This window comes from Notamacropus eugenii, chromosome 1 (genome assembly GCF_028372415.1).
Source record: "Notamacropus eugenii isolate mMacEug1 chromosome 1, mMacEug1.pri_v2, whole genome shotgun sequence".
In the NCBI taxonomy this organism is placed as follows: Eukaryota; Metazoa; Chordata; class Mammalia; order Diprotodontia; family Macropodidae; genus Notamacropus; species Notamacropus eugenii.
In genome coordinates this window covers 1,863,519-1,888,234 of record NC_092872.1, presented here as the reverse complement: position 1 = coordinate 1,888,234, position 24,716 = coordinate 1,863,519, and the positions used below count along the sequence as shown (strand labels likewise).

The 24,716-nt window shown below is 47.6% G+C and overlaps 2 protein-coding genes across 4 annotated transcripts in view; one reads left to right on the top strand and one right to left on the bottom strand.

The window, feature by feature from the left end:
- NT5DC2 (5'-nucleotidase domain containing 2) overlaps positions 1–17,137 on the bottom strand; it is a 26,604-nt gene extending 9,467 nt beyond the window's left edge. The window contains exons 1-10 of the mRNA XM_072650007.1: positions 16,733–17,137; positions 12,787–12,971; positions 12,355–12,429; positions 9,330–9,385; positions 8,294–8,387; positions 5,402–5,530; positions 4,772–4,832; positions 4,137–4,239; positions 3,321–3,422; positions 1,765–1,846 (exon numbers count right to left, since the gene is read on the bottom strand). Coding sequence (XP_072506108.1) covers positions 1,765–1,846; positions 3,321–3,422; positions 4,137–4,239; positions 4,772–4,832; positions 5,402–5,530; positions 8,294–8,387; positions 9,330–9,385; positions 12,355–12,429; positions 12,787–12,971; positions 16,733–17,033 — 1,188 coding nt within the window. The 5' untranslated portion in view covers positions 17,034–17,137. The remainder of the gene's footprint in view (positions 1–1,764; positions 1,847–3,320; positions 3,423–4,136; positions 4,240–4,771; positions 4,833–5,401; positions 5,531–8,293; positions 8,388–9,329; positions 9,386–12,354; positions 12,430–12,786; positions 12,972–16,732) is intronic.
- On the top strand, positions 17,094–24,716 carry UQCC5 (ubiquinol-cytochrome c reductase complex assembly factor 5). 3 transcript variants are annotated; one of them, XM_072650023.1, is made up of 3 exons: positions 20,144–20,271; positions 22,025–22,194; positions 24,298–24,716. In XM_072650023.1, the coding sequence occupies exons 2-3, from the start codon at positions 22,044–22,046 to the stop codon at positions 24,360–24,362; spliced, it is 216 nt and encodes a 71-aa protein (XP_072506124.1). In that variant the 5' UTR covers positions 20,144–20,271; positions 22,025–22,043; the 3' UTR covers positions 24,363–24,716. The 3 variants fall into 3 exon arrangements, 2 of the variants coding, with proteins under 2 accessions (XP_072506124.1, XP_072506113.1); XM_072650012.1 differs by having other exon boundaries at positions 20,165–20,271; positions 22,003–22,194; XR_011976132.1 differs by lacking the exons at positions 20,144–20,271; positions 22,025–22,194 and adding an exon at positions 17,094–17,648.

Here is a 24,716-nt window from a genome sequence, read left to right as displayed (position 1 = left end):
AAGGCTTACCCTTTGAGTTGAGTTGGGGGGAGGGGTTCTGCGGGTCAGGCTGGGACAGTATCCTCATTTTATCTGGGGACCACCTTAGCAGAGTAGAACTACAAATGAGTCCTCCTACAGGCTGTCTGGAAGGCAACCTTTTGTTGATTGTGCTACCACATAGTCTCAAGCTTCCTCTACCCTCAACTTTGTATTCTTGACTCAGTCTCAGGTCCTTCACTCTGCCTAAGGGCCTAAACTGGGCTATGCCCTCTATGGTGCAAATTGGGCTCCTTCCTGTTCTTGACATACAACACTTCACTTCCCGTCCAGTTCATTTGCGTTAGTCATCTTCCGTGCCTGGAATGCACTTGTTCTCCTCTCTGCCTCTTGGAATCCCTGGTTCTTTTTAAGCCTCGTGACAAATGACACCTTCTATAGGAGAACTTTCCTGGTCCCACCAGCTGCTGGCACTTTATCCATTGTGGTTACTTCACTTCGTTTGGTATAAACTGATAATGTTTAATATAAAATTTTGGAATAATCTCTTTGTTCTCTCTGAAGTAAACTCAGAGAATGCCTTTCCTATGTCAGCAAAAGCCAGCCAAGGCCGACTCTACACTCCTTAAGGAAACCTTTAACCTAAGACACTATATCTTGAATAATGAGACTTTCCTTTGATGAATAATGAGACTTTCCTTTGATGAATCTTATTATCTATAGACACATACTATGTTATGAATAATGGGACTTTCCTTTGATCTATAGACATATACTATGTTATGGCATATTAATGGTAAAGAAAAATAGACATCTTAGGTCTAATTTCTATTGATCTTTGTTTACCCTTTCCTATGTCAGTTATCTGTTTAGGGCAGGAAGCCTGCCACTCACTAGTGGTGGGATTTCCTTATCACCGAGACATATGTTTATCCAGCCTGGAATCCCAAGGCCTGACCAACATTGCTTTGTTAATTGTCTTGTCTTACTGAATTTACGATTTGCTCAATTAGGAGAGTTCCTTTCTCATGGCAAAATGTATATAAGCCAGAAGATTTCTGCACTGGGTAGCCAGAACATTTCTGGCTCCATAATGCATTATGTAACTGTTTTCTTTATGGGGAATTGATCAATTAATTAATTAAATCATAAAATGTATGCATTTAGCCATGTTGCCTTTTCTTCAACAAGTTTTCAGGTCAACAAAACCTACAAATATCTCCACTATTAGACCATAAGTCCCTTGAGTGTTTCACTTCTGTCCTGTGTCCCCAGTGCCTAGTAAAGTACATGGTATATGCACATGGTATATAGGAGGTGCTTAATAAATGCTTATTCTTTGGTTGATTGACTGGTCTTCCATGTGGGGAAGGAGTTGCCAAGACTTCTGTCATGCTCTTTAAGGATTCAATCTCAGGGGTCACCCTCAGCCTTTCCAGAAAGTCCCCACATTCAGGAAGGATTTATATGCCTCTATTTATGACTTCTCTAACAGGAATGAAAAAGGGACCTCTGTCTGCTGTGGGTCCACTGAGACCTCTTCCAACCCCAGCTGCCCGGCCTCCATGTTAACCTTTCACAAGTGCTTGACTACCAGCCACAGTGCAAAGAAAAGGACTTCTTCTTTGCCCCTTCTTTGCCAAATGGTTGCTCATTTGGAACTGAAAGGGAACAGAACAGAAAAGAAAAGAAAAGAAAAGAAAAGAAAAGAAAAGAAAAGAAAAGAAAAGAAAAAAAGAAAGAACCGAAAGGGAACTGAGAGACCATCTGGCCCACCCATCTTACCTGCCGATAGATCGTTCCCTTTTCCAAGTGGTTGATTTTGTCCCACTGGAGTACGCCACTTTCATCCAGTTTTCTGAAAGGCCTGGGGTGGAGGGAGGGGATAGATGGGAAGAAGGAAAAAGAAAAACTGATTGAATCACCAGGAAGGACCAGGAAACCCACCAGATATGGAACGCTGATGAGTGATTCTGAAATTCACAAAGGATAATGAGAACAGTGCCATTACCTTGGGAAAGCTCCCTACTGTTCTACAAAGCAAGCCCACAGAGTTTGGCCATCGTGACCCTATAGACAGGCAATTCCAAAGACAAACACCAAAGAGCCTGGGAAGCACTTTCCTTCCCAATGTAAACAGGATGAAGCCGAAGGGCCCACCAGACCCTTTGGCCCAAAGGTCAAGTAGCCCACAGACAGCAGGGCTACCCAGCTGTGCCATGCAAGGAAAACAGTCTGCTCTGTCAGCTAGGTCTTAGAGTCACCCCAGCCCTCATTTCCTTTTTCCTCCCAGAGCCAAAAAAGAAGAGGAAAGCATCTCCATCGAGGTTGAAGGAAAGATGGGATGGAAGTCATGCCTCCCCAGATGCTTCAGGGTCAGTACTAGAACCAGGTTTGGAGCTAGAGTGTCCATAGGGTGAAAGGTGGCTCACAGAAGTGCATGAAGGGAAATGGTCACAGTTCCCAGGGGCCAGCAGGGTCAGGTTTCTGGCTGGGGACTTGGCTGCTTGGAGGAGGATTTGTGCTTCTTCCTATTCATCCCAGGAGACTAAGCAATAGGCTGGTCTCCACCCCCTAAGGGTGAGACTCAAAAACACAGAATTCTTAGGAAGGAAGGATCCACAACTGTCACCCAGCACTCAGGCTGGATAAGAAACTTTTATTCATTAAGCTGTATTCATAAACCAATATTCATTAATTCTCTTCCTAGAGGGGTCCACATTATCTATCTATCTATCTATCTATCTATCTATCTATCTATCTATCTGTCTGTCTGTCTGTCTGTCTGTCTGTCTGTCTGTCTGTCTGTCTGTCTGCTTGTCTGTCTGTCTGCCTGCCTGCCTGCCTTCCTGTCTGTCTATCTGTCTATCTATCTATCTATCTATCTATCTATCTATCTATCTATCTATCTATCTGTCTGTCTGTCTGTCTGTCTGTCTGTCTGTCTGTCTGTCTGTCTGTCTGTCTATCTATCTATCTATCTATATATCTATCTATATATCCATCTGTCTATCTCTAGACTCACATACAAAGGATAAGGTGTGTGTGGGGGGGGGGAATCCACCAGATACTTTCTAGGCAAGATAGCATTTCCTCTTTCTGAGGGGGAGGGAAAGAGGGCAGAGCTGGGACCTGAACCCTCCCTCATGCGTTCAGTGACCTTACATCACAAAGATGGCAGGGCCACCCATATGAGACTCATCCTTCATGCTCACTTCCTTTTCATTTCCCACCTCCTACCCTCCAATTTAGAGCCTGTTACTTTAAGAGACTCAGTTCTCCAGCAGGAGATGTTTGAAGGAGTGGAAAATTGGGGCCCCCCCAGACAATGCCCAGCTTACTTTCGCCTATCTGTGAAAAAGTTGGGCTTGTCAGCTCGGACAATGACTACATCAAAAAGATCGCGCCAATCCTTGCCAACCATGTGCTTCATGCCCTTGTTCCTGAGGGTGACCGTGGGCGGTAGTCAGAGAAGGAAAAGGCAAGAAAAGAAAAGAGAGAAGTGAAATTAGGAGACATAGTGACTGAGGGGAGACAATCCCCCCTTCCCACCTTCCCCTGGCACCCCATTAATCCCATTGAGATAATGGAGCTCAACTGTCAAGTGAGAAGAACCTGGTGCTAGGATCCCTGAACAAGGCTGGGTCTGAGCGTTCACTTTAGGAGTGTTGGTTTTAGAGAGTTCATGTGGGCTTTCCCTGGAAAGGTCTGTCCTTGTCTGTTTTCTGACTCCTTATATCAGAGCTGGTCCCTTTCCCTCCCCAACCACAGGGCTGGAGGTAGGGTGGTGATGGAACTTAGACGTCCTACAGAGAAGAGGATACTTGAAATGCTTCACTATCAGTCTAATAGTGTAATCCCTTCAGGAGGCACCGTTTGTCCACTCCTCAGTAGAGATGCTGCTGGTACCCCACCATGGTCAGGGAACGTAGCTCTGAAAGCCAGATGCCAAGTTCTTTCCCAATTCTATAGGGAGAGGTCTGATTCTCCTCTGGACAGAGAAAAAAATCATTCAGGCCTCTGGATTCTGAATCCAGCTTTCTTCATATATGGGAGAACGTTATTTTTTTTTTCAAACAAGCCCTCATTACTTGACAGTTTTCATTCATTTACCAGGCTTCCCTTAAGCCTGACACCAAGAGGGGGAGGAGACTCACACAAAGCTGAAGGGACTATTGGTGATGAGGAAAAGCTTCTTGCCATGGTTGACGAGGCGGGTCAGGACAGCTTGGGTCTCATCTCCACGGAGTATATACTTCTCTGGAAAAGAATGGAGGGTCAGTCAATGCCCTGCTCAGCCAGGACTCCTTGCCTTTCTGGCCACAGGGCAGGGCTTCATTCTCCAAGAACCTTCCTTAGATTGGCATAGCCTTCTCTTTGTCCTGATTCTGAGCGATTCTTTCCCTAATGTGCAACTGCAAGTGAGCTACCGCATTTGGACCCATCCCATGTCTCAGGTTAGACTCCAGGTTCCCACTGAGCAGGGTCCTGTTGGTTCTAAAAGCACCCTTTGCTGTTTCAGAAAGACTTGGGAATAGTCTTGGAGAGCCCAGAGAAAGTTTTTCTTCCTTGACTGCTTTACCATGCTGCAGACCAATGGGAGGAAGAGCACCCTGCCCACTTGGAACGGACTCAGACCTCTGGACAAGGGAAGAACTTGCCAAGTGTAGCCCACTGGAACTCATGGCAAGTTCAACCATTTCAAGTCCGCATAAGGGAATGGCTCGAGGAGACCTGGGACCTAATGGAGAGGCCTGAGGGCCTACCCAATATTGAAGTGGGGTCTGCTTACCCATGTCCTTCTCAATCCACTGGTACATCAGGCCCTTGATGTGGACATCTCTGATGGCGTCCTAGAGGGCATGAACATCAGCTTCTAAGTGCCAGGGCTTGGGGAATTTCTTGTCTTTGCACCAAGGGGCAAGATTGTCTCCTATGTTTTCTCCCCAGCCTGCCTTAGAAGGTGCTAAGGAACCTGAGTATCTCTTGGGACCCTTAGACCCAGACCACAAAAGGACCTAGACGTTGACTGGGGAAAAGATGTGGGACATTCATGGAATTTTGTTAAGTAGCCCGTGAGTTCCCCAAGAGCAGGATTGAAGTTTTCAGCCCTTTATACCCCTAAAGCATGGAGTACAGGGCTGGGGCAGAGTAGGTGAAGTCTTTTTGGTTGATCAAACAGGATATGTTTGGATTCTTGGGCCAGTTTTCTTAGTACTGCCAGCTTCAGGGATGGCCCTGACAGCCAGTTTGGACCACTCCCCTCCCCCTGCCCCAGCTTCTGCCTCCAATTTAAAATGATAGCCCATCCCCAACAGAAATTACTCCAGAAGTGCTACTGGCAGATCTTTTTGGCAGGGAGGGGTGGGTGGGTGGGTGTCCAGGCCTTCCTGAAGGCCCCACTCAAGGACTCACTCCTCACCGAGACATCCTTGTAGAGGTGAGTCTGGTCAAACTCCAGGCTATGGGCAAGGAAATGGTCAACCACGGAGGAGAGAAGGGCCATCTCCGGAAGTGAGAAGATATCCATGAATTGCTTGAGAGAGGGGCCCTGAGGAAGGGAAGGAGGCTAGATCTGAGAGACAGAAGAGGACTCAGCAGCCTGCCTAGAGGCAAGGAAAAATGGCACCTGACAGGAAGGAAAGGTTCAAGTTGAACTAAAGTCAGAGGCCTCAACCCAGCCACCTCTGCCTCTCCTCCCAAATCTAGAAGAGGAAACTTTCCTAGTTCCTCTGGATTTCTGAGAACCATCTGACCTTTTCCCAATTTGCATATTTGAATTTTCCTAGCCTCCTCTCCAAATGGGGAGGGAAGTGCAGATCAAAACAGTATTAATTAAACACTCCATTTTGTCCTCTTGTCCATGTGCATCCATTTTCACCACCTCACTGCACCAACTCATCACAATGGTTTTCAGTTACTTCTTCCCCGTTGGGCATCCCCCAAGGACAGGAGCCAAGTTATCTATGCTGTAGATCTCTCCCACCTCTCTGGATTAAGGATATGTGTACACATGTGAGTGTTTAGAGGGCCAGCCACCTAGCTGCAAGTTCAGTGCAGGTGTCACACACATTGTCCAAGGGACTGGACAAATCTCAGGTTGAACAACAGGTCACACTCCCTCTGAGACAAGGGAACAACTTAGAGGCTCATCTGGAGTACATGAGAAGTCTCACTTCGTTATATGGGGGTGGGGTGTATGGTGAGAAGGGCTAGGGCACACACATACACATGTGTACTCCTGAACCTCCTGTCTAATGTTAAAGCCCTTCCCAGCTTGATCCCATCCTCTCTCTCCTGCCTCATCGGACATTATTCTCCCTCCTGTACTCTGGGACCGAGCCAAAATAGACTCCTCTGTTCCACACCTATAGTATTCTCTCTCTCATCTCTGATCATCCCTCATGCCTGCAATGCTCACCTTCCTTATCTCTGCCTCCTGAGAGACCCTCTCTGCCTTTAAAAGGCAGCTCAGGCTCCATCTTCTGTATGAAGACTTCCCTGATCCCAGCAACTGCCAGACACTCGCTCCCAAACTGCCTCTACTTAAGTGCAGTGCCTACATTTAGATTACTTACTATACTGTCTGCAGTTAGATACACGCTTGTCTCTCCCATCAGACTGTAAGCTCTTGTTAGTAGAGAAGGTTTCTCATTCTTTGTCCTTGTAAGCTCAGAGCACACCACGTAGCAAGCGCTCCCTAAATACTTGCTGCTAGATCTTGAGAACCATCACCCCGAGACAAGGGTAGGGAAAAGCCTGACAGTGAAAAAAGGGCCAGGACTAGGGAACACTTCTGTCAGAAGGAAATAAGGTACAAAAATGTTTGTGGTCAAAACACAGGCTCTGTTGGTCCAAAGGCTGGAATGTCCCTTATCTCTCCCAGGAGAGTCGCAGGGCCCAAAAACTCTTAACAGGCCTGGGCAAACGTTTCCACAGTCTATTAGCTGCTTGTACAACATGGAACACAAAGCAGAAGATGGGGCCCTTCCTTTTAAGGTACTTTTCTCAAGAGGGCAAACACTAGATTTGTCCAATGGGGGCAGAGTGAACCAAGAACTGGCTGAGAAAACTAGCAGGTCATGCTCTCAAGGGCGGGGTGAGGGCCTGTGACTCCAGGAGCATTTTTCAGAACAGGCTGAAAGAGCTCTGGCTATGAGATGGAGCCTTGGATAATAACGGGGGGAGTTGCTTGCCATGAAGCAACAGGAAAGACTAATGCTGCCAACTATGTGGCATTTCATTCCATTCTGACTTAGTATTAGTGCCTGCCGGTATAAAGCCACCTCCTAGAGAGAAGGACTAAGGTTTTAGCAGTAAACAACTTCCTTCTCTCACCCCACAGAAAGAGCAAGGAATCTTAGTTGGGGAGACTATCCAGGGCTCCTGTCTTGACTGGGGAGATGAGGAAGTCATAAGGTAGCTATTAATATTTCTGTTTCTAGCCCTGACCGAGCTGTAGGGATGCAGGATGGGAGGTAGGCAGACAGGTATAGAACCGTGACTGACGTCCCAGTCCGCATGGGTTAGGGGCTAAGAGCAGCTCTGAGATGCACCAGTACATTTTAGCTTACAAGCTTTCCAGTTTGGTTCAACAAATGCGCTAAGGTCCCCAGAACAAATCTGGGGGTGCATATTTCCTGGGAAGCTGAGTCAAGATTGGGAAAAGCTAAGCCTCCAAAAGTATTCCCCCTCACCCACACATGGGTATTTGCCCACAATGCCTTCTTCCCCAATAGAAGACCAAAAGAACTGAGCCTGTGGCTGTAGTAAGTGGCCCCAGACTCCACCCACATAGACAAACCGGTCAGTCTGATCAAGTTCTCAAAGTTCCCGCTACGATTGAACTGCTGCCATGTGTTATCTATCACATTCTTGGGGGGGAAGATGATAATATTTTAGTTCCTTAAGGTCAAAGGTAAGGATGATACTCCAGATGTGGGAAAGGACAGAGTGTTTTTTCCCCCAACGAGGACTTCCTTCTCAGTTACTGTACTTGGCCCTTAGGCGAAATCAGCAGCAGCCAGGGGTCAGAGAGCAACTTGCCCCCCCCCCCCCCAGAGTTCTGGGGATTATATTAGAAACAAAGTCATACCCTGGTTCACCCTAGCATTTCCCACCAAAGGAGGACCCTTTTTCAGAAAGGGTGGAGGTAGGAAGTGACATTTCAGCTTTCTACATGGCTTCAGGCATGCACATGAGAAAGAAAAACCCCTTCATCCCCAGATCCTGGTGTTCGGGTCCAGCACAGAGACGTAACAAGCATGAGCAGTCTTTGGGATCCCGGGTCACATGGGCCACTTTGCCTCAGTACCTTGCCATAGAAGTCACTCATCTGGTAGAGCGGGATGTGCTGCGTTCCCCCATACAAGTCAATCACCTCTTCATCAGGAACAGGCTGGAGCCCCCTGAGGAAGAAAAGAAACGTTCTATTTTTAAAATAAATGTTTATTCTATTTTTTGTTTTTATAAAACGGAAATCTCTCCCTGTATCCTTCCCTCTCTTCCCCCAGAGAACACTTTCTTAGAGCGAAAAAGAGAGAAAAAATCACCAAAATCATTTGATATGTTGGGGAAAAATCTGACATTATTGCGCAACATGAACAGCGTTCATCACGGCCTCAGGTACCGGGAGCCGGAGGCTGCCCTGGACCTGCTGGCAGAGAACGCCAGCGGGGAAACCTGGGAACAGACTGGGCTGGGCTGAGGCTGTGTGTGTGTATGTGTGTGCATGTATATGTGTGCGTGTGTACACGTATGTGTGTATGCGTGTGCATGTATGTGCATGCACACGTGTACATGTGTGTGCACGCGTGTCTGCGTGTATGTGCATGTATGTGCGCGCACGTGTATGTGTGTGTCTATGTGTGCTCATGTGTGTGCATGTGTGTGTCTGCATGTGTACGCGTATGTGTGTGCATGTGTGCATGTGTGCCTTGAAGACAGAACATTAGCCAGACATCACAGCACTATTTTAGGCATGTAAAAGGCCCTATGCCCAGGTGTAGGTGCAGGAAAAGAGTGCATCAGATGTTTAAATGTTTTAGAAGGAGTGCTGGCTTTGGAGTCACAGGGCCTAGGCTTGAACCCTGCTTCTACTAACTCTGTGTCTGAGGAAAGACACTTCCAGGAAGTTCAGAAGAATCTCCTTCTCTGTGGGGTTGGACCAGATGATCTCCAAGGTCCCTTCCCACTCTGAGTCCTATATTCCTGTTGACTTCGGTTTCTGGCCAGGGATTTCCCCAAAGGCAAGGAAGATCACTCCTCCAGCAACCATGATAAAGCCCGGAGGAGAACGTGTAAAACCTAATCCAAATCCCAGGCCTGAGAACAAGACCTTTCAGACTGACCTGTAGGCTGTTCCCAATTGGACGTAATGGAAAGCGTCAATTTTCATCAGAAGACTCTGGCCAAGGAAGAGAGAAAGGCAGAGATCTTAATTATCTACCATAGTTTTACTGGAGCGTTTATTTTTAAAAGCCACACTCTTTACTAAAATTGTTAACAATTCCCTTTCTAGTTCACTTATCTGATGTCATCATTGGCCCATTCAGATCCCTGTTAAGATTCTCTCCTGCTCTGGGAGGTGGGGGACTCACAAAAGAAAGAACATGACTCTCTGGAGGATGGAGAGGAACAGACAGGGAAGCTCCAGAAGGGCCTTATTTCTCAAACCTGACTTTTGAAAGATAAGTGTTCTCATGTAAGTCAGCCAGGGAAGGCAGACTCCCACCAAGAACAATCTGGTAGAATAACTGGAGAAGAATCTCCTAGGGGAGCCAAAAAGGTACATAAATCAAGAGAGAGCCCTTAGGCCAGAGCAGAGGAATGCAAGAGAGCCCTCCTTCCAGGGCTGGGGTAGAGGAAGAGATCCTAGTGCTGAAGACCAGCCACTCGGCTGCAGCCCCTCAGCCGCTCCTCGATGTCCGTTAACAAGGACCTTTAAAGCACAGGCTGACTCTAGAGTTACTGTATAGTACTCTCCTTCCCACATTCTGTGGTTTGTTCTTTTTGGAAGAGGACCAATGACATCATTGGGTACTTGTGGTGAATTGAATTTAGATGAGGGAGAGTTGTCCAAAGTTGTTGGCCTCATTATCTCTTTCAGAGTCACTGAAGTCCATTGGCAAGACAAAAGTCAGGATGATTGGCCATGATCTTAGATGCAATGGATGACCTTGGCATCTTCGAGATCTGACCAAGCTCCAAGAGCTCCACAGCACTTGCTTCAGTCACCTTCATGACCTTTGAAACAAATTGTTCTTATCTGCCCATTCGGCCGGGGGAACCCTTCACATTCTTAGGGTAGACATCCCCTAGGTCACCGATGAGTGTGGTAACTAACCTTGTCAGTAACCCTCAACCTGGCTTAGCCCATCAGCTGAGATGGTTTTTACTGGGGTGCGGCTGCTGTGCATGCTACAGCTTCTTGGAGCCATAGGTGAGTTTGGTGCTAGGCCGACACCAAAGATGGATGAGCAAGCCCTCACACCAGAGGGGCCAGTCCTCCCTGAACACCCCAGATACCCATTCTTCCCATATTCTAGTTTAGCCAAACTGGCCTTTTGGACATTTTGAACATAAAATGCTCCTCCTCCTATCTCTATGCCCTTGAACTAGCTTCTTCCTCGTGCTCAGAACGCTTGGCCTCCTCCTGACTCTTGGCATCTCTTATTTCCTTTAAAGCTGACCTCAAGTGGTATCTTTTTCATGAAATCTCTCCTAATCCTCCCAGCTTCCAGAAACTCTTTCCACCTCCTCTCTAAATTACTTTCAAAATTTTAACTATATACACTTATACCTATACCTGCTAGTTTGTAGAGAGATGCTCTAATTTTTGTCTTTGTACCCCCAAGACCTGATACCTAGTAGAAATTTAATAAATGCTTATTTATTGATTGATCATAGAAGAGAGAGGAGCAGAAAACAACTGAGGTATGTAGGTTTTAAGCTTCATACTCTAGTGCCCTGATCCTTGGTCTCTTCTCCCCCAGGAAGGGTAACCATTGAATTGTTCTGTTAGGTGGATATCTCAAACAACGACTGGAAAATCCATATGGTGTATTAGTATCCTCACATCTGAATGCAAGAGAATCAAAGGAAGTCCACCAACATACTGACATATTTGTGGCCCCTCAATGGGAAAATGTAAGAACTGTGCATGAAAAGGAAGATAGGAGGGAGGGTGCCCATCCCAATGAGGTGTTCGTGTGGGGGGTTGGCACCTCTCCTATAAAAGTCTGAGTCACCTCCCTACATTTGATCGATGACATGAAATGCCAACATATTCACCTCCTCACATACTTCTATCATCTACCATTCTTTAGGCTAAATATGGAGATCATCAGACCCACCCCCCACTGCTCTGTCTAGCTTTGGAAAGGGGCATGGAGCGGGCACATGTCTGAGGGTCTGACTGCTTCCCATCCTGCCTTCAACATATGAACACAGACACGCAGAAAGGGCTTGAGGCTGTGGTCCTGAGAGGGAGGACCAGCAGGCTAGCACTGAGAAAGGGAGAGAAACGTCTCCCTAGGGTCCATCAGGAGCCTGAACTCTAGGCTATCCTGGAATTTCTGTGGCTTGATTTCCAGCAGAGAAGCCCTTGAGGCTGATGATCAACCTGTAGCCATCACTGACAACAAGAATAAAAACATACTTACTCTCTCCTAGCTTAGTTTAGGCCAGATATGGAGCTGAAAGATCTGGACAATGGACAGATTAGAAGGGCGACTCTCCTAAGGGAGCTGACACTGACAAGAGGACATTGGCTATGGAGACACTTCGTATTACACACACACACACACACACACATACACACACACACGCATGCACACACACACACATACACATACACACACACACCCAGGAGGATTGGAAAGATTCCAGATAGGAGAAGTACCACAAGACTGCTCTCATCACACCTCACGTTCCATTCCAAGACATACACCACCGAAGCTTCAGACAAGTTCCAGAATTGGCTGGAGGTTAGTAAGGTATGGGGATGATGATGAGGATAACACCCTGAAGTCCACACACACACATCTGTGTCTATATATGTCTGTATACCTAATTTTAAGTTTTGTAAAATGCTATACATATATATACATATATATGTGTACATACATATACGTGTGTGTGTACATATATAATCTCATTTGATCTGCAAAATAATCCTGGGAGGGGGATACTATGGGCATTATTCTCATCATACAGATGAAAAGACTGACGCACAGAGAGGTTGCCCATATCTTGCCCAGAATCACACAACAAACAAGTTTCATAGACAGGATGTGACCTCTGATCTCTTCTGACTCCAAGGGCCCAAGCCTTGTACTCCAGAACCTCATGGAAGATGCATAACCCCCTCCTTACCTTTTGCACATCATAGTGTAGGCCTCGAATGGCGAAATCTGGGATGTAATCATATTTTCTGATCTCTCCTGGGTACTGTATGGGGAGAGGGGTTAGCAGACACAGCATGAATCTGAACAACAACTTCAACAGCCTAAATACAGATTGGTTGGGATGGGGTTATAGGTCCTCCCACTGTCACCCTAGGGGAAGAGGCAGAGGGCAGAGGCAAAGGAAAGCAGGGTGCTGTCTTCTTCACTCAGGGAGGCAGACGTTGGGACCAGAATCCAGGTACCATTTTGCAGCACTGATATCTGAGCGCACAAGGGAAGCACTGTGGACCTTTATGGTTGGGGGAAATATGAAGTTGGACAATGGCTCAGACATGAGAAACAGAGACGGAGAGAAAGACTGAGAGAAAAAGAAATAGAGAAATCTTCTCAGGGTTTTTACCTTATACTGCTGTATTAGGATCTCTCTAGCTGTGTTGAAGATCATGGAGTGCAACGCATCCGAGTACTGAGCTAAGGTGTAGTCATAGTCGAACCCGTACACCTCCACATCCCCCAGGCTGATCTCATTGTTAGCATAGATGGCAGCTGGGTTAAGGAGATTACAAACTTCAGGAGGAAGGAGGTCTACAAGAAAGGAGGAAAGGGTGTTTGAGCCTTTGAGGAGGCTGGGGTTGAGGACTATTCAATTCCTACCTCACTCCATCACTCAGTTTCTCCTGCCTCTTTTGGAAACATACATTCATAAAGCTGCCATCAACACCCACTCAGCCCCTTCTTGATCCTGCCCCAAACATTTAACTTCTGCCCATCTTAAATGACTGATAGGTTTTCTTTCTGCTTCTAAGATTGACGTTAAGCCTTAGCAAACTAATTAAAGGATATTCAGGCTTATTTGTTTTCTGGTCTTCAGAATCCAAAGGTCCTGAGTGGCTGCAAGGTAATGGATTATTCTCAAATACCTACCATTTGACCTCCCACTCCCCTAATCAGGATAAAGTAGGTGGCTCTCATTTTCTCCTAATTTGGGATCAAACCCAGAGTGTCTCTCTGGTCCTTCCTGGCGGAAGCACTTTCCCATCTTTGCTTGGCTTTGCTGGCATTGTTTGAACAGGCTCTGGCTCCACACAGACCTCTTTCCACTCTCCACTCTCCTCCCCACAAAACTCCAAGAAGCCAGGATTTTAAAATATCTAAGAAACATCACAAGTGAAGGTGGGAAGCTGGCCCTGTTTGCCAGCTGGAGTTAGGTCCTATTTCTCTCCCATCTGGCTTCCCTAATCCCCTGGAGACTGCACACATGGCTGAAGTGGCATTTAACAGGTAGGACTTCCAGAGTATAGACGGAGTATAGACAGAGTATAGACAGAGTGGCCGGCAAGAGCGTCTCCTCTAATTCGATTTGCTTCTAAGAGTCTCCCAGCCAGACCCCTTGCTGATCACATTTCCCAGTATCCAGGCTGGCCAAGAACATTGCTAATGAAGTCAGTAAGTGTGTGTGAGAGATGCCTGGCTTTGCTGGACTATTACTCAGGCCCTCCCTCCCATCTCTCCCTGCGTCTAAATGATAGCAATCTGGCCCTTTTACCAGTCCCCAGATGGGCACTACAGGAAGCCCCCTGGGGTCTGAACACACACAGGGATGTAGCCAAAAGCTTGGTCTGTATGAAGCCTGATTTGTAAGCTGCTCAGGCAGTGGGTGTTTGGTTATCTGTTGTTGCCTATACTCAGCTAGCAAGTCGTGTGTAAGGTCAAATTTCCAGTGCTTACTCAGCACAGTCCTTGGCACAAAATAAGCACTAAAATACTTTTTCTTTAATTTGCTAGTCAAACACGAACAAGACACGAAGAAAAGACAAGACAGAAGATGTGGCTTTTAGGCTGGTACTAAAGTGTAACAAGGGTCCATCCGAAGGGGTAGGTAGCTTTTCTATTCACTGGTGCCCCAGTGACCCAGTTCTGGATCTTTTATCATATAGTGAGACGTTAACTTTGGCTGACAGTAGCCTAAGCGTGTTGGCTCAGAAGTCTGACTTGGTCTGGGCTGGGGAGGGGGGGCGCCTAGATCTTCTCCAAGCCTGGTGAAGAAGTTTAAATCACCAACATACATTCCAGAGATTGAAATATTTGTCCCCTTTCATGTAGCTGAGTCCAAGGTGGCTCTCAGGGTTTAGGGCATAAACATTTCTACTCTGTCTACACTTCTCAGGAGAAAGAGCTGGCGGGATTCAGCACGACATGCTTGAGGGCATTAAGAAGTGCAAAAGCTTTGCAAAGCCTTTTTTTGCCCGCCTCTCCCCAACCCTAAAGTCTTGTCATTAAAGGGTCAGAGAAGGAAACATTCCAATTGCAACACATTTATACGTCTTTGGAAGACTGTACAGAATGGAGGAAGAAAGAGGAAACAGGGCCCTTCTGAGGCCCTCAGTGCCTGGTGGAGGTATCCTTTCCTCAGGAAAACCTTTATTTTCTTTTCAAAGAAAATAGAAAAAGCCCCAGGAAGCTTCAGATCATCCGACACACCATAGGCTGTTAAGGAGATGGAGAGCCCAGAACAGGCATACCAAGACCTCCACTTTATGTCCCATCAGCATCTTTAATTGGTTCCTCAAAAACAGTGTTACAAAAGTGATTACATATGTGTGTGTGTGTGTGTGTGTGTGTAGTTGCCCAAGTAATGTTACAGTGTTTGAGGTTTTGAGGTTTAATTAGGACACATGTTAAGCAATGTTGGATGGATAAACTTGGGTGGCATCTGCTTCTTCCTTTCCAGTCAAATTCTTTTATTGTGTCCCTCTAGCAGACTTTACTAAAAAAGAAGAAGCTCCCTGGCTGTACTCTGTAAGGTATGCTGTGAAATGGTACCATGGGATGCCAGTCTTGGCTAGGCTGAGATGGCATCTGAGGTGAGAACTCACATGCATTTGACTTTCCTTTCCCCAGGAGCTCCAAACCAAATTTAGTGTGGAAGCATTAGCTGTTAAAATAAGGGAAATCCTCTCTTAACTGTAAGAGTCTGTGCTTTTCAGAGTATCTTCACATTTCACTTGAGTCTTATCCCATCTCCATCTCTGCTCCTCAAAATCCTTATCTTCCTTCAAGGAAGTTCAAGGTCAGCTTCCTTTCAGACTTCAGGAGCAGCTGCTCTGTGTATTCAACCTCTAGACACAGTCCTCCTTCTGCCTGCCAACAGCTTCCCCAACTGATATACATATATATGTATTTTATATCTATCTATCTATCTATCTATCTATCTATCTATCTATCTATCTATCTATCTATCTATCTATCTAGACATATTCCAGATAGCTGCTAGTTTGATGAGAGAATATGGGCTAACGTTGAGAGAGAGAATAGTTGGTTGACTTGAGTTGAGTAACTAGAAAATGAATCCACCAGGTTAGGGGTACAATCCTAGGTTTAAAAAAAAAATCTCACCCATGTTTAAAGTCAGTGTTCTAGTCACCAGGTTAATCTCAGGATGACATTACGTTGAGCAGCATATCAGACAACCAGGAGCAAACTTCAAATTCCCTTGTACGTGGCAAGGATCAATTCTTAAGTCAAAACAAAATTAAATCTGGCTATGTTTATCCTAGGGGCTCAGACCTTCTCCATCATCCCCTTTCTACAAAGGAGTCCAAGAAGTTCCAGACAGAGATTAAAGTGTGCAAAAATATGACCCTTTTCCTTTACAAAAAAAAAAAAGATTGGAAAGAGAAGTCTTGTAAAAATGCAAGGCTAGACACAAATCAGGACAATATGGATTCGCCTGTAACAGCAGCCACCTGTGGACAAGAGTACCTTTACCTTTCATCCTCTAGCTTTAGTTAATCCCATCAAGCTCACCCATTTGTGTGCAGTCCTGCGTTTCCCCACAGACCCTAGGCAGGGGACCAGAGAGCTCCAGAAGGGATCAGGAATAGGATTTTTTTTTCCTTGTAAGGTGAGGTGTGTGGGAGTAGGGGGAAGAAAGGGAGCAACCCTCCCCATGGTCTTCTGCCTCTGGCCGGTCCTAAGGAAGCTTTCTGTGGGGAGGTCATTGAGTGATTCATGACCACTTAGAGATCTGGTGTACCACGAGGGGGGCCTGGGGCTCAGAAATGTGGAGAGAGTAGGGAGCTATTCTGAAAGGCCTGTGCCCTATTTCGAGCGAGCAGTCTTGGGGAAGCATTGCTCCTTAAGTCATCCCCAATACCACTACGTAGACAGGGAGTGGACCAAGGAGACCCCAAGGCAGATGCCAAAGCCTCTTCTCCTAGATCATCTTTGAAAGCCAGCCCAGTCCAGCCCCCTCATGGTTTGCCCAAGACCACCCGGAGGAGCCCGGCAGAGCCGGGACTAGAGGGCAGGAGGTCTCCTGGCCCTCTGCCTGTCCCCAGGCTTACCGTGCACCAGCTTCCTCATCTCCCGGTACCTGGACCACAGGTAGGCGCTGGGCTCGGGAGGCTGGGCGGCAGGGGCTGGGGCGGCACGGCGCTGGGCACCCCGGTCCGGGCAAGGGGAGGCGGCGCTGGCCCCGGGGCAGGGGGCGCCCGGGCTGGAGGAGCCTGCGCAGGCGGGGCCGGGGGCCGAGGGTCCGCAGCCCTGGCAGGAGGAGGCGGCAGCGGCTCGCTGCCAGCCGGGGCCGTCGTCCCCCCGGAGCCGGAGCCAGCGGCAGCCCAGCGCTCGCAGTCCGGTGCCGGCCATCCCTCCGCCCCGCTCCGGCTCCCGCTCCGGCTCCCGCCCCGGCCGGCCCGCCAGCTGGGCTCCGGCCGCAGCCGCCGCATGTTTACCTCGCGCGGCCGGCCAATGGCTGCCCGGCCGGCCTCCCAGCCGGCCAATGGCCGGGCCCTGCCAGGTGCGGACTGTGGGGCGGGGCTGCGGCCCCCCTTGGGGACGGGAAGGGGAGTGGGCGCGGCCGGGACGGACACCCGCAGCCCGACCCGAGTCAGTGCTCCCGCACCAGTCAGCGGGGCGCCCCTCCGAGGGAGCCCCGAGCCCGAGCGCCCACCGCGCGGGGGACACCGCGGGCGTCCGCTCCCACCTGGCCGCCGGCTGGACTGGTTGGCCGCATCCCTGAGGCGGTGCCTGCGACCGGCCTCCGCGAAGCGCCTCCGGGACGTGGAAGGCAGCGTCCGAGAGCGCGAGCGGTGCCAAGGCTGTGCCCTCGCTTACGGTCCGGAGGAAGGGACTGTGGGCTGACGATGCCAAGGCTGTGCCTTCGTTTACGGGCCGAAGGAAGGGACTGTGGGTTGGTCCCGTTTCGTCCTCTTTTGGAGAAGGCAAGGTCCAGAATTCGGCTCTCGGTGTTGGTGACACCCGGTAGGGATGGTCCGGTTTTGTTCTTTGAGACAGAAATGGAAACGATGGTAGCGCTCGAGAGCTAATTCTATTTAACAAACATCAGTCTCGTGTTGAACAACATGAGTCTTAATGAATGACTGAGAAACACATAGGAGTAAGGATTTTTAGATATTAGAATGTGTTATTGGGATATGTTATATACTTGAAGGTGTGTGGACATTAAATAAATAGATGGCCTCTCAAGGTCCTGTAGTTATAACCTCTGTTTCATGTATTGAAAGGTCACAAAAGGGAACCCTAACCCTAACCCTAACCCTAACCAACCCTCCGCTTCCTACATGTACATTTATAGTTCTTAGTATTTTCAAAGTGCCAAAAAAGTGACCAATTCTTGCTGCCTTTGTCTAAGGATGATACTTAGCACATGGGTGTGAAACTCCATTCACTGAAACGAGAAGCCACAGAGAAATGATTGGCACAAAAAAGGAAAAAAAAACTTAAAATACTTGTCCATCCCATTAATGGTTTCCTTATTCACCATGCTTGAGACAATCTACTGTTATGTGACGAATTGCAGGATTTTTTCCCTAACCAGTGATTGGGAAAGTAATAGCTAACATTTATATGGGGCTTACTATGTAATGACATATCCCTTTGGTTCGTTAGTATTAATTATGTCTAATAATAATAACTAACATTTATATAGAGCTTTGACTATGTAATGCCTCTTCTCCACCAACTATCTCCTTTCTAGCATGGAACCTACTGATTTCCCTAACTAATCTTAGATGTTTTGTTTTTTTTTTGTAAAACCCCAACACGCATTCTTTTGGCTGCATTTATTTATGTTCTTTTAAAGTTTTCTGAAAGTCACTTTGATGTGCCTTTTCTTTGCTCTGCCTCTGCTGGACTGTGTTGGTCACTGTTCATTCAAAACATTTCCATCAAAAAGCATCTGTGATGTTGCACCGGATGCCTGGCAATACAATAGGATTTAGCTACATGATTCCTGGCTGCTAGGTGTACGTGCCCTTGGGTGCACACCAAACCCTTTGCACTGGGGAAAATATGCAAAGGCACACATGTAGAGGAATGAGAACACTGAGTAAACAAACACCCAGAAATAAGGAATTCATGTTGCTCACTTTGTGAAGGGTAATATCATTGTTTGTTGTGGGACCTCTTGAGGGCCGTAAGGACATGAGGATTAGTATTTAGTTTCTAGTTCTCAAACTTCATCTCTGAACTTACTTTGCCAATTTTGCCACCCACAGAATAGCCTTTCTACAGATCTTTAGCCTTGGGGAAAGGGTGACAGAAAAAGCTGGAAAAGAATGTCTCAGGCTCACTCTTTCACTTTTTCCTGCACTTCACCATCAGCTGAGGTGATTTAATCACTCTGGGATCAAACCAATTGGTTAGGAAACTGAGGTCCAGACAGGGAAAAACCCAAGATGATACAGAAAATTAATGGCCAATTGGAGACCAGAACCCAGGTGTCCTGACTTGTACTCCTAATGCTCTTTCCACTACTCCAAAGTGGCTTACAACTGTCCTCCTCCTCCGAATTACTACAGGACTGTTCCTCCACTGCCTTTAAGATTTACAAAGGTGCTTTCCCTACAATGACCCCCTTAGTTATTTTGTACGCTCATTATTTTCAAATCAAAGGTGCAATGGCAAGAGAGCTTAAGTCATATAACGAGGTAAGTGTCAAATTCTGGGAACAGAACGCAGGTCTTCGCCACCTTGCACTGCCTCCTCCTGTGCCAGACTGACTTTCCTACTCTTCTTCATACCTCCACCTCCCATCCCTTTGCACTTGCTTACCCCTACTCTGTAATACACCACCTCACCATCCCTGCTGCTTAGTGTCCCTGGTTTCCTTCAAACTCAGAGCGAGCACTCCTTACACCACGACATTCTTGACCCTCTCAAGGGCTTGTGCCTCGCCACCTCCCCATCCTCTCTGTGCCTTTTATATGCTTGTGCAGGGTGACCCAGGGTCTAAAACTTTGGTCTTTCCTGATGGAGGGCAGAGGACGGCTTCATTTTGGTCTTTGTACCCCCAGTACCCAGCTTGGCACCCGATGGATGGTGGCATCTAACAAATGCTTGATGGCTGGTGGAGCAGTCAGAAGATGGCTCTGCCCCATAGGAAGCCCAAGGGTTCTGAGCTGTGCCCAGAACTGAAGCAAAAGGCTTCTGGAATCCCATCCCAGCTTAGTCCCATCCACTGACTTCGCTCTGAGAGACTTGTTTCCATCGCCTGGATCTTGCATGTGCATGGCTAGCTGTTTTCATGGAGTCTTCGTCACTAAACTGCGAGCTTCTGGAGAGCAGGGACTGTCTCTTGTCTTTCTCTGGATGCCTGGCATGCAGCGCTGAGTTCTTTCTCCAGCCCTCCTCAGCTCCTCCCTTGTCCAGCACAAGCCCCGCCCCCACGTTCTAGGCACGCCCCTCCCACTCAGGCTCCTCCTCTTCCGGCCGCTGCGTCAACCCTCCCGCTCCCAATCCCCGCCCCTCAGCCGCCGCCGGGCCTTTTCCCCGCCCAGTTTCCCGGCACCGCCCCCTCTCGAGGCCTCGGCTTTTCCTGCGGAGCTAAGGCCGTCGTCGCGGCCTGTCTGCCCGGCCTGCTCAGGTGAGGCCTTGCGGGTCAGGGCCTCGGGAGCCTGGTGCTGCGGAGCCCCTTCCGGGCCCGGGCGTGGGCGCTCTGCGGTGTAGGACGTCCCCCGGCCGGCCGCTCTCGGCAGGGGGTCTCGGCGGGCGGGGGTCTCCTCCCCTCCCGGCCCGGCCCCGGCCAGTTCTCTCCTCTTCCCCTTTGTGGCCCGATACCGCCCTCACACACCCGGGTGACGCTGCCTGGCGGGGGGCACCTGCTGTTCCTTGTGCTCTTGCACCCCCAGAGCGGCCGGGATGGACGTGGGGGGCGCACCCGGGCGGCCTCAGTCGGGCCTGCTTTGGGGGCGCCCTGGGCTTCTCCTGGCAGCTGCCCCCGGATCAGGGTGTTCACAGGAGGGGCTTTCCCTTTCTGACAGCCCTTTAGGCGATCTGAAATTCACTTTTTAGCTGTTTGATGTAATTCGCGCGTGAATTCAGCTAGTTCTGGGGGTTTTTCCTTTCAGAAAGTTGTTTCTTTTTACTGGCTTGTTCAATTTCTTCTTTCGAGGTTGGGTTATTTAAATTCCGCATCCCGTTAACGTTTATATTTCGTAGATCCGTTTGACTAACAGCTGGCAGACGCAGGGTCGCGCTTCAAGCGATCCTTCCTAATTGATCCTGAACCTTCCCTTTTCACCCTGGATTCGGCAGCGTGATTCTTGTCCTTTCACTTTGATCACACTAGCTCACAAACAGCTTTGTTTTTCAACTTAACGATTTTTGTTTCCATTTTGGTTATTTCTGTGATGAAACCTGCCTTTTTGTCACGAATACCCTTTTTGTTAATGAACGTTGTTGTGAACCATGCAATGCTCAGTTCTGGAAAGAAAAAACCAGCCCAGGTGACCCGGGGCAGCGCAGTGATGCCCCGTGTCTGCGCCTCACCCTCGGCCTCCCTCTGTCCTTCCTTTCCTAGACCTCAGCACGCTGGGAGCCGTCCTCCCCATCCTTTGACATGCCGTGGAGCACACTGGCCTCGAGCTGTCCTTTGCTCTGCCACGTGCCCGGCCCCCACATCTCTGGGTTCATGTCTCTGGACAACCTTTCATTTCATTTCTCAGCCCAGTGGCTTTGGCTTCCGATTTCATCATTCCTCCTCCGATAACATCTGTCCTTTTACTATCCGTACCCTTCTCGGTGACATGTCGCTATAATCGTGGAGCGCCACCGTCTCTGAAGAAGTCAAATTGCAAGTGCAATTGTAGCCTTGCCGTGGTTACATAGTTACAGAGTTAGCTACAGTTTAGTTTTGTCTGGGGTTCCGCATATCCCTACATCCTTTGTAAATGTGGTGCCCAGAACTGAACAAAATCCTCCCAGATGTGCCTGAACGGGCTCAGAACACAGGGACGCTCCTCTTCACAACACCGGGCTACTCTGTCAGTGCTGGTTTAAAACACAAAACCAAACAAAGCAGACCCTTGTGTTTGAGGAATTGCCTTTTAGTGTTGTGAAAGAGCAGTAAGTACGGTGGATAGACTTGGAGTCAGGAGAAATGGGCTCTGTCTTTGAGGCTGGTCTTGGAATTTGAGGTGCTTGTGGCACTGCAGCCCCTGGGAACCTCCTGTTTGGTGAACAAGGGAGCTCTACAGAGGGTGTTCACCATCTAAAAGGTGAGGTAGGAGTGAGCTTCCGTGTGAATGAAAGGCTGAACCAGATGGGAGCCGAGGCCGGTGGGGGGGCTGTACAACATCTTGCTTTCCATCTGTAGTTTCTGTTCATTTCCCATGAAGTCTGGCCGACGCCTTGGAGATGTTCACAAGGAGACAAGTGAAGCGACTTCTGCAGAGGGTGCCTGGACAGCGGCGCTTTGGCGTCTACAGATTTCTTCCTTTCTTCTTTGCTTTGGGAGGAGTGATGGAGTGGTTTATGATCCGAGTCCGGGTTGGCCAGGAGACCTTCTGTAAGTGGACAGAGAGATGGGTGCTGGGGGCATGGCTTTTGGTTCGAGCATTCAAAATCAGATCCATCGCATTCACAAAGTGTTTACGGTATTAGGTTCTGGGGTGGCTTATAATTTGTCATTTAACAAGCCATGACAGCAGACCAAAGAGAAACAAAGAGAGACAGCACAGCTGTCTTGTGGGGCTTGGCCTTCCTTTTAAAATTCAGAGCGTCAGTCCTGTGAACAGTGCCCTGGTACAGAAAATTGTGTTTTAAAAATCAAATCTAGGATGTTAGTCATTCTGAAGTTCAAAGTCTCAGCTCAAAGCTGGTTTTAAACTTGTCTGGATCATGTAACCCAGACTTGGCTTTTATCTTATTGATTTGTTTTGCTTCTTGTCTGCAGAAATACTCTAGTGCATGAGACCAGACAGACAATTCTAGAATAGTACATGACATACGTGACTATATCCACCCTTGTGGCCCACCTTATACATAGATTAATGCTGATATCCTTCTGTGTTGTGTAGTTACAGTTTTAATTAGGCCATTGCCCGCTTACCTAATAAATCATGCTCCTTACTGCCCTCTGTGCTGAGTCACCAATCCAGTCAGCATTTATTAATCGCCTTTTGGGTTTGTGACACCAGGCCAGGTGCTGTAAATAGGAGACCAGAATGCAGCAGACCTTGCCCTCAAAGAACTTACATTCCAGTGGGGGAAATACAACATGCAAAAAAATAAATATACATGATAATTGGAGGAGCCATCACTAACAAGGCCTGGAGGTGGCCTGGAGCTGAGTCTTGGAGGAAGCTAAGGATTCTGAGAAGTGCAGCAGAGGAGGGATGGGGCCAGCCAGGGCAAAGGCATGGAGGTGGGAGGGACACTTCCAAATTCTGGTAGCCAGTTTGGCTGGAGTGTATGAAGGGGAATAATGTACATTATACCTAGAAAAAAAGGCTAGTTTAAATGCCAAGCTGAGAAGTCTTAATTTTATTCTAAAGGTAACTGGAAGCTCTTGACATTTCTTGAGCAGGGGAGTGACTTGGTCAGACTTGTCCTTTAAGAAGGTTATTTTGGCAGCTGTGTGGAGGATGGATTGGAGAGGGGAGATGCTGTACTCAGGGGTCCCGTCAGAATGCTCTTGTAATAATTCAGACCAGAGAGAATAGAGGCTTGAACTAGGGTGATAGCCATGGGAGTGTAGACAAGGAAACAAATGCAGGAGATACTGTAGAGGGAGAATCAACACTTGGCAAGTGATTGGATATAGGAATGAGGGAGGGGAAGAACTGATGATTCTGAGGTTATGAACGGACAGTTGAAAGGGGGATGGTGTCCTTATCAAAGCTAGAGAAATTTGGATGAGGGTGCGTTGTTTTGGTTTTTTTTTTTGAGAGTTGGAGGTGGGAGAATGAGTTCCATTTTGCATACGTTGAGTTTAAGATGCTTATTAGATATACAGATGATACAGATGGAGATGTCCAACAGTCAGATGGTGATTTAAGACTGGAGCTCAGCAGAGACTGAGACTCTATCTCAGATGACTCTGAGAGTCATCTGCTTAAAGATAACAGCTGAACAAGAGACAAGGTTCAGAGAGGGAAAGGAAAAGGGCCCAGAAGGGAAGATTCATTGGGGAACATCCACAGTGAGAGGTAGGACACATGTGGTAATCCAGCCAGTTATTTCCCTCACTCAGAATCCCTCTCACTTCCAAATGCTTATGCAAATCCTGCTCATCCTTCCAGGGCTCCTGCTTCCCACCTCCTCCAGTTCTCATTCATTTCCCTTTCCTTTCCACTCTTTTCTGTCATAAGTTAGCCCTTTATGTATTGTACTGTATCATTTTCTCCTGTGTTAGTCTTATATCTCCAGCTTGGTTAGTCATTGTAACTTCCCTGTCCTGTGACACAGAAGCAGCTACTCAACAGATGCTTGTTGATTGGGTGGCATTATCTTTGAATAGCTAAGGGATGAATAATGCTGAGCCCTTATTAAAATTAAATTTATCCTTCTATGGGATAGAGATCAACTTTTAGCCGTTTGTAAATAATCAGTTGCCCATAAACATTAATTTTTAATTCAAAAAGATAATCAGAATTTTTATTTTTCCCAGATGATGTATACCGAAGAAAACAATCAGAGAGACAGTACCAGAGAAGGCTGGAAGAAGAATCTTGAGAAGAACGAATGATGGAGCCTTAGTTTTCTACAAAATAAGCAGCCTGAACTAACTTTAAATAAAATGTGAATGCCAAATGTTCCCACTTGGGGGGGTCCTCCATGATGTTAGAAGTCCATTCATTGGTGCCCTCTTGTGGCCAGAATGCAGATCCTTCACCTCCTGTTCAAAACATCTGTGGGAAGGTATTTCTAAGTATTTTCATACTTCAGTGTTTCTAAAGCAGTATAAGGATTCTTCAGGAGATTTTTTGGAGCAGACCGAATTAAATGAATGTGTTTTAGGTCATTAGCGATAACTTTAAAGTACTGCTTTTTGATGAAATCTTAAATAAATTGAATCATGAACAAGTA

Coding starts and splice junctions, on each gene's coding strand:
- UQCC5 (XM_072650023.1), top strand. CDS start 22,044: ATGTTCACAAGGAGACAAGTGAAGCGACTTCTGCAGAGGGTGCCTGGA. Junction 22,195..24,297: donor GGTTGGCCAGGAGACCTTCT/GTAAGTGGACAG, acceptor TATTTTTCCCAG/ATGATGTATACCGAAGAAAA.